The sequence below is a fragment of the Motacilla alba genome, chromosome 4, assembly GCF_015832195.1.
Source record: "Motacilla alba alba isolate MOTALB_02 chromosome 4, Motacilla_alba_V1.0_pri, whole genome shotgun sequence".
Taxonomy (NCBI): Eukaryota; Metazoa; Chordata; class Aves; order Passeriformes; family Motacillidae; genus Motacilla; species Motacilla alba.
The window spans coordinates 58543016-58558106 of NC_052019.1; the positions used below are offsets into that span (position 1 = coordinate 58543016).

At 36.0% G+C, this 15091-nt stretch overlaps 1 protein-coding gene across 4 annotated transcripts in view; it reads right to left on the minus strand.

Annotated features, from left to right (window-relative positions):
• The window catches only part of LRBA (LPS responsive beige-like anchor protein), a 367373-nt gene that overhangs the window by 216012 nt on the left and 136270 nt on the right, over positions 1–15091 (minus strand). For all 4 annotated transcript variants that reach the window (XM_038136498.1, XM_038136496.1, XM_038136497.1 and 1 more), the window contains one exon: positions 1801–1967. In XM_038136498.1, coding sequence (XP_037992426.1) covers positions 1801–1967 — 167 coding nt within the window. The remainder of the gene's footprint in view (positions 1–1800; positions 1968–15091) is intronic.

Consider the following 15091-nt stretch of genomic DNA (forward strand, 5'->3'; position numbering starts at 1 on the left):
TCAGAGCCATGGCTACAAGCAATTATAGGGATTCCAAAGGAGGAGGAAAAACAAAAATGCCACAAGCCAAATATTAAATTTACATAAGAAAAACACTAATATAATATTTTGAAGCAAAATCAAACTTATCCCAGAAAACATTAATTTAGCCTCTTACTAAAATATTCCATTAGAATTACAATCATTGCATATATTTATTGTTTATGTGTTTATGATGACTAAGTGCATTCTGCCTTTGCCATAAAGAGATTTGGTTCTGTCTCTAATGCCATTTGAGTTTCTAGAATTATGTTAAGTGTGCTGCAAGGTGCATTATGTGATAGTTCCATTTTGCTGTAGATCATTACTATGAAATGGAAATTATCATGTCCATATTTTGTGCACTTCACAATTTACAAGCTGATTACATAAACCTTATTTGGGGGCTATCAGAAAATAGTTATCCTTCAAGCATGGAATATGTTATCAGTTAGCCTCTTCCCTTACCAACTATACCAATATTACCTCACCAAGCAAAACACACCTGAAGAGCACGTAGGATTCTCTGTTTCTTAGCAAAGCTTCTTAAAAGACAGTAATGATAGTTTGAAATCCAGAAACACAAACAGATGGAGCAAACCACAAGGTACAACTCAGCAAAATTACAGACGTACAAAGTACTTAAAGCAATCTGGTTTTACACAATGGTAATAACATTCCCAAGAATTTTAAGTAAAGCATGTGAAATAGGCTATTGGGTTTTTTGCACCCTCATCATATTTTTCTTAAACAATCTTTTTAGATTTAAGCATAACTCATCTAACAAAAGAGAAGAGCATTAAACACTTCTTTAAATGTTTCATTTTTAACCTTATAAGCTAGAGCCCAAAAGTCATATTTACAGTATGTTTGCAGGCATCCTATGCTAAAGTTTGATGACTTTTAATTGGAACATTTCCAGTTAATTTAATTAATAAATTTTTTGTTATGTTTCCGTATATTTATTAGAGCTTGGGAAATATTTTTTTTTTCTTTCCAGAAGACAAGTAGTCATTGAACAATGAATAAGCTTTTCTTCGGAAAAGAGTTTGTTGTCTACTCACGTATTTCTCTCATGTTTATTATTCCATTACATTCAAATAACAGTATCTTAATACACGAGCATATTCAGTTAGGTTCTAGCCTAAATATGTTCCAGGTATTTGTAAGTAATAACTAAGATAGTACTACAGGGACTTGAACTTGCTTTTCAGATTTGCAAGTGAAACTTAAGCACAAGTCCGAGCTAAAGAAGTTAGACAAGTATCGCTGTAATGAAGGTATGTGCTGAGAATTCCAAAAGCAATTCATTCTGAAATAATCTGGCAGTACTGCTTTTATTTTGAAATTACTAGTACAAATCCCACCATTTCCCTGTAACTCAAAAAGATGTTTGTTTGTATGAAGTTTGGCAGAAAAGAAAACAAGTTACTGAACTCTGGTTCAATCTTGAATCACACAATACAACAAGAAGAAAGCTACTAGTAAGTAAGCATTTAATTTTACAAATTATTTTTCAAATAAATGATAGGGCTGGAACATTCAAAATAAATACTGTCACACTTGTAAAGCAAAGTTGAAAGTCACAAGAGACTTATCTTGTTTTTCATTGCTCTACCAAAATCAGTTCTCTGATATTTACCCATATTAAAAACTGACACATCTGTTTAACCCTTTTTCTATTACTTTGTTTGAAAAAACCATGCTTACCTCTGACCATATGTCAAATCACCAGAGCATTGCTGCACAAAAATATTTTAGAACACCCTAAAAACACCTTACCTTGGTGCAGAGCTTCCCCAGGCTCCATGCTTGTCTGTCAGGATGTTGATAATTTTCTGTATTAGTTGTGTTGCGGTCACCTGGTCCCGGTACTTGGCCGCTGTGATCAAATGATGACACATTTTTTCTTCTTCCCGTTTGTCTGCAGAGTACTGGGCACACAGTGACTGGCAAGAAAATAAATACTTTATTACTCTGCATTTTCATTACACCATCCAAAGGAACTTTGAAGCACTTCTGTAAAAGTAATTAATCAAAATTAATGACTTATGCAAAACCCTCACGAGAGAAGAAGTAACCACATTTTCCAGGTTTGAGAACTGAGACCCTGCGCAGCTGCCCACAGGAAATCCAACCAGAGAACCAAGCAGAGGATCTTGGTTTGCCATGAATTCTTTAACCACATCACACACATACTCAAAATTTAGCAAAAGTCAACACATTAATGGCCATGAATGGCCAGACTGCATAATAAAACATGTAAAATAAAAGTGGTTATGCCTGTAACAAAGTGAATAGCTCTATAAAAACAATGGCAAATCAATCAGAATAATCAATGTCAGCTAGCTGACCATTCCATTCTCATGACTCTTGATTCAATTTGGGGAATCAACTGCTTGCTGTTGCTTATATAAATAAATATCTATGAAAGTTAAGGAGAAAAATTCACATTTTTTTCAGATAGAAAACAAAATGCATCTGAGGACTAAATCGATCTTTACCAAGTGGCTTCTTGAATTTGAGCACATTTGCAGGCCAGCATTGGAAAGTCAGTAACTTTCCCAGCAGTATTATACCTGTTGTACAAATATCTTCTGCTTGCCAACCTGCTCAAAAGAAAATTCTAGCAAATAAGAACGGTAAGTCACACCTACAAACTGAACTCCAAACTATGAGAGATTCTTTGTTGCAACATCGTCTCATAGTTTGGGGTTTTGCTGACCTTCTGAAAATTTGCCTGTTAATAAAGAACTCAAAAAACGGGCATCTAATTTTTATCAACCCCTCACCAAACCCCATTTTGCTGTACATGAAAACCCACAAGAAATTCAAGGATTGGTAGAAACAATAAAGGCTTTTCCCCACTTCAGCACTCTCTGTCTGAAATCTCAGTTTTCATCTGGCAATTCCACAGATCACACATGCCAGACAAAGCATTTTGGCCTTTGTCAATGATTGGATTATTCTATGATCTAGTTAGTGGAATGGACACAAATGTCTGCCTAACAACAAAAAAATTGCTTCTTCTTTGTGAAGCACAGCTGATGCAGACACTAGTACAATTATTTCTTAGAGGTTAGCTATCAGCAAAATGTGATATGCTTTTCATGTTTAAAACAGTAACAACATTTTATCTATACATATGTACAAGCCTTAGAAACTTGCTGCAAATAAAAAAATCAGCAGGCTATGAATGCTATTTATAGATGTGTATATACAAATATATATGTCATATAAAGTGACAGAAAGAATGTGAAAAAAAACCACAAAATAAAATTTGGCCTTGTGCAGACTTTCACAAACACTAGACAACAAAAATGTACTAACAGATGAATAAATTTTAAAGAATCATTCCAACAATTTTAATATATTTAGGTATTTCCTCAGGATTTCCCCACACTTTACAGCAATGCTCACCTGATGAGCAGACATCCAGGAGGACTGAAGAATAAGCAGCTGACTTTCCAAGTCAATAAGACATAAAAATTGTCTTTTGTATTCCTACATGAAGCACTCTGCCACCCCTCTTCACAAAAATGTAAGATGACTAAATCATACCCAACACTGAACAGGATTTTTCCAGCTCTTTCTGAACACAGCTGTCTTTTCCAATACATTGAACTATTTTGCACCCATGATGATTCCAATTTCTCTCTAGCACTTTGTAAATGCTTCACAAGCTGTACTTTTTAAGTTGCCTGAAAGGGCAGAATTCTAAAAACAAGTGAATAAGGTAAGCTAAGTAGTAAAATGTTTTAAAGTGCTCTTTAATGGATCCTCCTTTACAATTTGAAGAGCAACTTTTCATATCTGACATAAAATCCATAGGTATAAATCACATTAGAGGGTTATTCTTTCCCCATTATCAATCTCTGTCTCTTTATGGAACATTAAAGTCACATTTGACCTTAAAACATGATAAAATGGAAATCAAACTAGAATGTTTTGTAAAAGATATAGTGAACTTGTACCTCCTTAAAAAAAGTCTCTTTATGATGTGATTTTGAACACATTCTTCATTAAATACCAACAAGGATTTTCAAAATGTAGCTGTGACAAACGAAGAAAAAAAATTGTATTTTATTGTCCTGACAACTTCCACAAAAACACAACCAGCCTGTTATAAACTGGAAATAGAACTCCATTTCTCAGGAAATTCACCACTTCATATGAAATAGAAATTCATATGAATAGAAATTTGTAATTATACACCAAAACTGAGAGGCTCCCACAGGGAGCAATCACATAAAATTGTAACATCACTCTAGGAGGAACTCATAACCATTGGTGCTCTTTACAATATATATTTTGCAGACAAACCCAGCAAGAAGCCATAGTTTTGCCAGATACTTGTCACATGTATATATAGCTACTAACCGTAAGAAAGCTCTGCAAGAATAACCTTTTCTTTGATCATACAGGTGTCTCACCAGTTGTTCAGTGGTTCAGTTCCTACCCTCAAGATATACCATATATACAGCAAAATAGAAGTCATTTCTCCACCTCCTTCTCTCAAATACTTTGAATACAAGAGTGAAAGAAGACTGGTTACACAAAAGAATCACAAAAATCGTAAAGTAGCCAGCCACCACTAGACTGTTCTGAAACCGCTCAGAAGTCCCTATTTCTCTTCATTTTCCATTTTCCAGATGCCAGGTTCACCTGATGCACCACTTCCAAAGATGCAGGAATATAGAGTGGTACACAGTCAATACTTCACACTAAATCCCAATCATTCCATTTATGTAAAATAGAAATCCAGCTTGATTTCTGTTTGTGCACAATCTCAAAAAAGTATTTTCATGGCTTTATCTCTTTTTTTAGTATTTCATCTCTTGCACCTGCAATGTGCACCCTTGTCATACCAGAATATGGTTTTAAAAATAAGATACACAGTTAAACAGAGTTGTCAAACCTTCTTTCCACTGCTGCCTTGGCCAAGATGATTTTTATTATCTGTTTGGGCAAGTATGCAATGAAACTGTAATCACAAAAGTAGTCCAGTCACACTTTGGATGAAACGAAGTGTTGTAAGGAGAAAAAAAATGCATTTTCATATACACTTAACTCACAGGTTATCTCCAAAAAGTCTTAAATTCAGTGATTGTTGGAAGTTTTACAAAGGGGAAGTGTGTTAAGCATGGAATAGAGGCAAGACTCCTGTTTTCCAACCCTTCATCCAGGACAGAACAAAATCCTTCGCTTTGCCATTATTGCAGAATGGGGTTTTTCCTCTCTCCCATTCGTCCTCTGCCTGGACAAGACTGTAGGCAATTTGAACACGTAAGTTATCTAAAGATTCATTTTTAAGGAACTGGAATTTTGAAGGGCCAATATGGTCATCCAAAAGGCAAGTTATAGATATGAAAATACAGTACATTCTGTATGCAGGAAATATTCCAGAAATACTGACAGGGTGAGTTAGCCTATTCTGCCTGTCTATATTTCAGTGAAGAGAAGGATTAACCTAGCTTTTAGAACTATTTTATCTTTGATCTTTACAAAAATGTCAAGTATAAGATTTTTTTCTGCACGGTACCATCTGCATTGCAATTTTGGGGCTGCACCTCTGCAGCCCCAAAATTACAATGTAATGCTTTCTACAGGCAATTCAAAAGTTTACTAGTGTGGGGTTTTTAAAAGAAATGTTGCACTTTTTTATTTTTATTCTTCAACTCTGAGATCACTGAACAGTTTTACATATGCCAGTTCCTTTGTCTAATTTAGCTAAAAGCCACTGGCTTTGTGAACAGCCTGTCTCAGAGGGTGTCACTTAAAAGGAAAAGTCATCCATAAGATAACGCAGAGTCTTGCCACTAATGCAAATTCCCTGCAAATAAGGATATTTTAGTAAATGAAGGAGCTCCTCGGTCCTCTGCTTTCACAGATCTTTACACTTGACCTCTGAACTGAGGTTTAAAGTCTGGACTAAAAATGCTACCCAGGGAAATCTTACAAAGACTCCTGAATAAGACTTAGAAAAATGAAAGCTTAAAACCTCAACAGCGAACAAAAGTCAACCAATGACAATGTCTGACAGCCACCGTCAATTCTGAAGTGATGCCTCTGTCATCCAACGACTCCAAGTATTGATTTCTCTCAGCATGAAAAAAGCTTAAGCCAATGAAATAGATATAGCATCATCCCCCCGATAATAGCCATCAAGGTTAACACCAGCAGAACACTTATCAAAGTATCTCTTCTATTTCTTCTTGTTTTAATGGACTGAACACAATGCAATGGCTTCTCATCTCTTCAACCCATGGTTTTCCAAACCTCATTTATCCACTTTTCCAGCCTTTTATCTGATTTCAACATTAAAAAGAATCTGCATCTAAATCAACTGTTTGTAATACAAATGGGCGGGGGGCAGGGGGGAATGAAGAAAAAACAAAACAACTAGGTTTATAGCCAGACATTCCTGAGGGGGAAAAAATGTGCATTTAAAATAACAAGAGGAGGAAAACAAGCATGCAGTTGACTTAGACCATACCAAACACAGACTAGTAAAACTATGGTCATGACCAGAAAAAAAAAAAACCTACCACAATCAATTTGGGTTTGTGACTAGAGAGAAAAGCAAGGATCTCAAGAGACATCTGGCTTTAATCAGTGCTGAGTCAACAGCTTTATGTTTTACCTTCAAGTCTCATAGAATTAAGCTTCAATAAACCCAAAACCACTAGGCAACAGCACTTCTATGCAGATTACATATTTCAAGTGAACCCAATTTAGTACAGTAGGTAAATGAGACAAACTAATGTGAGTTCAACTGGAAAAAAGTAGCTGTCAGAATAAAGAAATAGTGAAGAGCAGAGACAAGTAAAAATCAGATTTCTTCTGCAGTGTCCACTAGCATCATGGACCTTTTTTTAGACTTTTTCTTTGATTCTTATCTAATTGATATTATTTGTGAGACAGCAGCACCCTCGGATCAGAATCAAAAATAAAGCTTTGCACAAACAAGAAAGATCTCTTCCTTTTTGCTAGAAACTGGGATTTCCTACACTATTCCATTATTCTAACTCTCTAAGCATCGCTGCTAACCACTGGCATAAACAATATGCAGGAAGAAATGTTATTTTCAAATCCAAGGACCTGTTTTTACTGTAGTTATGTACAAACATTTTGCATTCAAATCACACACCAGGATAGGAAGTTTCCTCCCCTCCTCTTTTGCAAACCCAGTTTGTCAGCAGTCCCTTCATGCTGCTCTAGTTTATAACAGTCTAAGAGCCTAAAAGCAACACATTTTGGCAATAAATTTAACATTTTTTGGGTTCACATCTTCTAAGTACAAGGTATTTTTCAAGCTAGAAAGAATCCAACTACCATTCCCTACGCTCTAGAAACAGTAAAGCTCAGCACTCCTGCACAGGTGGCTCTGTGCTCTCAGGTTTGATATTACGGAAGGGAGCCAGGGATGATTTCATCAGCCATTCCCCAAGCACACTGTATCACCCTTGTGACATTCAGTGGCTTCAACACCACCACAGAGATTAGTGCTGTATTCACTGAAGAACTTCTAGTCCAAGGCAGCAAGCAAACCAAATCCACGAACAACTTCTGGAACTGACACGCTCCCTTATTTCATAAGGAACATCCACTCCATCCAAAAAATGACATATACTTACATAATCTAAGGATTCACTACACATTCTTAATGAGGGCCAAATTAATGTCACACTGGTGTGTTATTTCCCAGGTGTTGGATACTTCATTTTGCTATCTTTTCATATTGTCCTTTCTATGCAACTGAAGTTTTTAAAAGGGGGTAAAATAACTTTTAACCAGCTGAAAACATATAAGTGCTGAAGTGGATCAAATACAAAGCTCTGGAATGTCCTCATTCACTCCCTTATTATGACCACCACCTCTGCAACTCCCTCATTCCACTGAGACACAGTAAGGATTTCCATTGCCTTGAAAGTGGGAACAAAGCAGTTTAGCAGTTTTGGCCCCAGCAGCCAAATGACTGCTTCCCCGGGATTCAGACTTCCAGACACCTCACTGCCAGCACTGTTCTTTTACAGCTCACAGCACCAAGGCCTGGCACAGGAGTGACACCTGAACAGATTGAAAGTCACATGCAGTTCAGATGGCACAGCTAAACCTGAAATGAAGTCTCTAAGAGCAGGATCCAGTGAGGATTTCTGAACACCACAACTTACTAGTTAAGAAGCCCTTAAAGGTATCACATAAAAAGCAATTTTTTACAAGTTTTGTATCCAATTAATTCTGAATAATTTTTCATACTAGTGGCAAAAGGTGCATTTCTGTAAGTGGGGAAACAATAATACCTTAAAACATAGAAAAAATGGACATTCTTAATGAGTAGGGAAATGTAGCCAGAACGATTCAGACAAGCAGATAAACCAAAGGATAATTTGGAACCTTGTTACGAAATAGCTTGTACCACTAGTTCCCATCAAAAGTGGTACAGAGCATTTTGCAATAAAGTTCCAAATAAAGTCACTATGAATGTGGCTTCAGTCTCTGGCTATAAAAAAGTGAAAGCCATTTGCATGACTTAAAATTCTTTAACTTCTACAGCTATCAAAGAGACAGCTATAAATACTGAGGTATATCAGTATTTAACACCTGACTTATGTTAATGGTCTCAAAAATTGCCTTGGAGGAATGTGCATTTCTATATAAGATTCACTATTATGTAAGAAGTCACATTCATGTTGTATGTAGAATCCTAAGCAAAAAAATCAACACGCCTCTGTTGATTTTGTTATTTCTTGCTTGATATTCCTGCTACATCACACTTACTAAATTTCCCTATAAATTTGCAAAACACATGCAAAGAAAATTCATTTCCAGCCAAAAACCTCTACATAAACAGTTTCCAAGCTTATGTAAAGTTCCAGCTTTGCAAAAGGCAGAAAGATTAGCCCCTTGAGATATCCCTCCAGTCTGGGGTCTGTGTTTCTGGTTCTATTTTTTCCATAGCCCCCTCAAACACTTTTCAGGTTCCCCTGTTTAGTGTCTTGGATTCAGAACACAACTCTGATTTTAATCCAGGAGTTTGAGAATGTATTAAAATCTATCAATTTATGAACAAAGAACAGAGACATCACATTCATTTGAGATAACAAGCATTGAGGCATAATAATTTCCTTGCCATGATGGGTTGCATGCCAGTGACAAGCACATCTTTAATAAACATCAGTTCTTTGGATACCACATTGTTTTCGGACCTGACTGGGTTCCTAAAGATGTCACTTGTGAGGCTTAGTGGGAAAATTGCAAAAAAAAATCTAAAAATCAAAACCATGCAATTGTCCTTACAAACACAAATTCATTCCCAAAAGGTAACTTATCTGTCCTTCATCAGTTTCTATCATGGTTGCTCCAAGAGCTAATTTAGTGGTCTTGATGTCTGACAGCTGGGGACCTTTGCAGCCTCTCACAGTGGAGAATGATCACCCCACCTGGCAAGTATTCTTGAGCAACACTGCTAAATAGGACAAACACGCATTTGTTGGCAAAGTGCTTCCTTCCCACACATGGAAAAAAGCCCTTTAGTTACTACCATTAAGTCATCTTCATCTGCAGAAACATTTTAATATATTACTAAGCAAAAGTATTAAGGGTGGGTTTTGGTTTATTGGGGGTTTTCTGGGTTAGAAAAATTTCAAATTACTAGAGAGAATCTGTGAAAAAAGCGCGATTACATGGAATTTTATTCTAGAGTCTATTCAAGAATAACATGTTCAGTGCTGCCAATTTACAAGTTTCTAACTTACACTCCAAAATTGCTCTTTACCTCTTTGTAAAATGAGATTCTTGAGAGGCTTACTCTTTCCAAGACCAAGTATCTTAAAAAACAAGATATTTTGATTAAGATGATGATAAAATGGCAAAGACAAAAAAAAATCCGAAGCAAAGAGAAGTATTTTTAAAATATAGCCTATATGGTCTTTTATAGCAGTTATTTTTAAAAATAATTTCTAGTCACTTACATTGGAAACATGTTAAGAGTCACAATTCCAGCTTTGGCTTAACCTCTACCTTACCTAAAGCCTCCTGTCAGAGTTCCTATAGCATCAAACTATGAACAGCAAATTGGTTTAACTTTATTTTTGACCCTCTCCTTTTTTCCAGTAGTCTATGTTTTGTGTTTCATTCCACCTAGAGCATGAGACCTTTTCCTTTACAACTGATTCTCATGCATTAAGGCAACATGATTTTTAATTTTAGAACAGCATGAGATGTATAAGAGCCTTTCTTAACTAACCTTTTTTTTATTCAGAAAAAATTCTACCACCCTTTAAAGGTTGACATTTGGCTCTAAAAATTGTTGGGGGCAGGATAATTTAATTTCTTTTATACCTGGGTGATTTTACTATCTATAAAAAGACGGCATTTGAAATGTTCCCATTACTGAAAGCATGAAAAGACAACAGTCTCTGGGGTTTTTTTTTTGCAGGAGTCTTTGGTGAAAAATTCTCATTCATACAACTCCAGATCCTTATACTGAGAAATACAGAACATAGACTGAGGATATTGTGTTAAAATTTATTTTTGTCTTGCTCTCTTGGTGTAAATGAAAAGATTGCAAGAATGCAAGAGACAGTATTGCAACTACCACAGATGCTCCCTTAGGAGTTTCTACTGGCATCATCCTTTATGTTGTCAATTCTACATTAAAAAAACTATATAATACTCCCTAAACAATTTGTTTACCTTTACATAAGAACAGGTAAGAGCCACTTCCTATATTTTCTCTTTATTCCTCATTTCAATGCTACTTTTCAGAACTTGTGACGTATACCAATTTCAAGGTTATGATGTTCTTGTTGAGTTTTGCTTTTGGCTCTACTTAAGTTCAGCATACAAAAGTTTTCTCTCTGTTTGTTCTGGGTTTGGTTTTTTTTTTTAATGGTATGAGGGTGATTTCATATTTGCCCTCAATACAGTAATTAGCATTTTCTACCAACAGTTGAACGCAGGGATGTTGGTGTAAGAATACACAACAAATTACACATTCCAACTGCACAAATCCTGCTTAAGTAGGCTTTGCTAATTTAACTCAGTGTAAGATAATAAATTCAATACTTGGAGTTTGTTTTGTTTAGAGCACAAAAGCCATGCAGAATAAGATAAAGCAACACCAGTTATGTGGATTTTTAAAACACAAATCTGAGTTTTGGTGTGAATTACACTTCACTCATTAAAATTATAGGTTTTGAAATAAAGTACGGTGACTAATCAAAATCAGCAGCTTCCACCAAGCATGCACAAAACCAAAAGAAACTACTGAAATACATAAAACATTATATAAAACACATGTAAGCAACAGTTATTGGAAATACCAAAGAGCCATGTAACAACATCTCTCACACACTTTAACAGCTTGAGTTACACTCTAGCCAATAAACTACTTCTAATATTCCAAATTTCTGAACAACTTCAAACAACTGTGATTCAAAAATAACCCAGGAAACATTCCTCCCTCCTCTCATGCCGACCATATGAAATTGCCTTGCAAAACAGCATTGGGCCAATGCCAAGATGAGTGATGCTGGCTACAGGGCTCTCAACAACTGCTTAGAAATGAGATATTTGGGGTTTCTAACAGGCAGCACAGGAAAAAAATAATCAACAATATTTTAGAAGTCAGAATGTCTGATTTTTTTTTTCTTTTGTAAGTGTTCCCTTGGGACCAAGGGCCAGCATGGAGTCAGCATTGGTGAGGATGACCCACTTCTGCTGGTGTTAGTGAAGAGGGAACAGGGTCAACCCTGGCCTCTGATCCAAAGTTATGACAACATTTGTTTCACAGGTTCCAGACATTCTCTATAATACAGCCACACATCCAGTAACTGAGAATTTTGCCAGCTTTATCTGCCGAGGATTGGCATCAGCCACAAAAGATGGAATCTACTCTAGGATCTACTCTAGATGGAAACTACTCTAAGGTCAATAGAAAATTCAGGCTTGAAGGAGCACAAACTTCTCAAAATCCATTAGGCCATAATCTTGGCATTACTACTTAGACTTAAAATTTGTTCCTGTAAATTTCTGACCAAAAAAAAAAAACCAACCTAAAACCAGTATCTTTGCACTCGGATACAAAAAAAAAAAAAAAAAAAAAAAGCATGGAATGATGACAAAAGCACTGGCACTGCTCATCATAGTCACTATCACCATCTTCCGAGCCCTATTTCCAAGAGATATCAAATTAAGATGGCCAGAAATCTTTGAAAATGCATTTTCAAAGTAGTGAATTAATAACAGGGACTTAGAAATGTGAGCAGGAAACAGGTGGGAGGGAGGAGTGGTGAGAAAAGTAGCAGGAACCATCTTGTGTCAAGGAAATAGGGAAGACAGTTTGGTTTTCTGATAGGTAAATCTTTCTAAGGATTGACTCTGCCACTTCCAGTTGGACTCCAGATTAACAGTGAAATCCAGAGGTTTCTAAGTCTTGGAAGCTTCCCTGACAAAATAATCACCAGAAGAGCAACTTAACTGCCTGACACATCTTCCTTTTCATGACCTGAGACCATCTCAAAGGAACTGGTTTGGCTTTCTCCCATTTAGGTCAAAGAGAAAAATCAGTAGAGAGACTCGTTCTGTAAACACTTCAATAAAAGAATAACATGAAGCAGGAAGGAGTTTTTAAACTCTGTTATAGTGATTCCCAATTTAAATAGAGGGAAGTTAAGATAAAAACCTGGACTGCAAAGCAGTGAGGTAGAAGAGGCAATGTGAAAGGACCTTTCAATTCCAGTTTAGAATTCTGATTAGCATAGTCTTCTTCCCTCTCCTGGAAAGCTGCATAGATCTACTCAGAAATAAATGGCTACCTTTGGAAAAGATGAATATCACCCCTGGATAGATGTGATTTGACAGTTCCTCACCATTTTCACCTCCCTACATCCCAGACATCCCCATCTACTACAAACTACAGATAATTTTATCAATTTAGTTATAAAATCTCTAAGCAATTACCATCTCTTTGCAACCATCAATCATGAGGTGTTTATTTCTGCACACCACAATATTTTGCATTCATAATGGAGCATTTTCAGCAAAAGGCTGAAGCTTTCAATGAAACAAGAAAGTAAATTATTACACTAAATGCAACATTTTGTACTATTTTATCCTGAGTAATATACTAAAAGATAAATGAGAAAAATACTCAATGGAAGAAATATAGGTAACAGTAAAAACCTTGACTGTAAGTGCTTTCAGGCACTACTGACAAACACCTTGAAATGTTTTCTAAGCATGTCAGTATGTTGTCCGAAAGCTGATTTTCATAAGTCACCTTCATGAACATCAAAAAATAAACCTGCAGGTATCAACACTGTCATGCCTCAATCAGGAGACTGCCCTAACAACAAAATTATACAATTCCTACTATGATTTTAGTCCAAACAAGAGAATGCTGAGGGTAACTACAGCTGACTTAACCAAGAAGCCATAGATGAAGACAGGTAGCTACTCAAAAAATGGACCAGAATTTCAATTCATTACTCTATAGGGTCAGGTATGCCATCTCTTTTAGGCACATCCAAACCTGGTTTGGGGCTGCAAATCAATCTAACGTGAAGATACTTGTTCTTCCTTTCTTATATAGAAATACCAGTGTGCACATGCTTGGGTAAAAAATGCAGATAAAAAGCACACTTTGAGACGCTAGTAAGGTTCAGAGTTTAAAAAATAAACTCTTTTTACATTCAGCTCTAGGCAGTAGTTTAGTGAGTCAGTAAATGAGTGCATACTGCAGGTACACAAACTTGTACATGGTTTGTTCTTGTACATACAGCTGCAGAGTGAGCCGCCTTCTTAAAGTCACTTCTAAATTTGTATTTCAACCACCAGACACTACAAAAAATATTTTACAAGTAACACAAATGAAAACATCCTAATACCTGTAATACCTCTACCCCAGTAACTCCAGAACTGAAAAAACTTTTACATGAAATGCAGCTATAGTCAAGTGGACGGGCTTTAACCCAACAGCCTGAACTCAGGTCAGCCATAAACAGCGTTTGTAACTTGGGAGCTTTTGCCAGGAAAAGCCAAATGAGAGAAAAACCACGCAGAGACAGCACTAGAGTATAGGGAATTATTTTATAATTTTGTGACCGCTTTCTTCAGTTGCTGTTATAAACAACCTTTGCACATAAAAACAATACTTTTGAAAATGAAATTGTATTTAGAATATTCAAGACTACTGCCAAAAGACTGTAAAATACATCTGGACTACAATTGATAATATGTTGAATCAAAACCTAACACCCATTTAGCAATCAGATGCATATTTCATCCTTAATGAAGGCCAGAAAAGAAGAGTTCACTTTATTCTGGATGCAGGTATCAAAGCAGATCTCACAAAGCAACACAGGCGCATCATCTAAGGATCTTTTTCACATTAAGAATCCTATTAGAAGGAAAACACTAAAAGGTAATTGAATTTCCCTCAGTTATCTTCATCTCTGTCAGCTCCTGCTACAATAACTTACTCTCCAGAGCAGAGATAACTCAATTCTGTCCAGCAAGCATATGTTATGAATCTCCAAAGCAAACTTGTCTAAATCATTCTGGTCTTCTATCAAGGTTGGCTGTAGATATGAACTCTGACAGAAAGCAAACAAATTTATTTTTATCTTTTCAATAATTCGCTTCCCTGTGCCTTGATGGAAGAACCTTAAAGATATAAATGTTTCCACTAATTCTGGAATTATAAAGACTGGTTGAAAACATTTCATTTGAAATTTAATGCTATTAAAAACTCTTCAATTCCCTAGTCTGTTTTAACAGAAAAAAAAAAGCAGGTTTGGGTTCCTGTAGGCAAAACAGAAACTAAACTATAATGCTGTAATTAACACTTTCTTCAGAATAGTTTTGATATTTATATTTTCACCTTCTGTGGAAATGTGAAATCCAGAAGTAAGAACAAGAGAAGAATACTCTAATTTATTTTTTTTCATCAAAGCTCTTAAAAGATCAGTAAGCACAAATCCTCCACTCACATAAACAAACTACTTGCATTTAAAAAGTCACATTTTGGGAAGGTATCATGACTCATCTCGACCAACATCACAAAAGC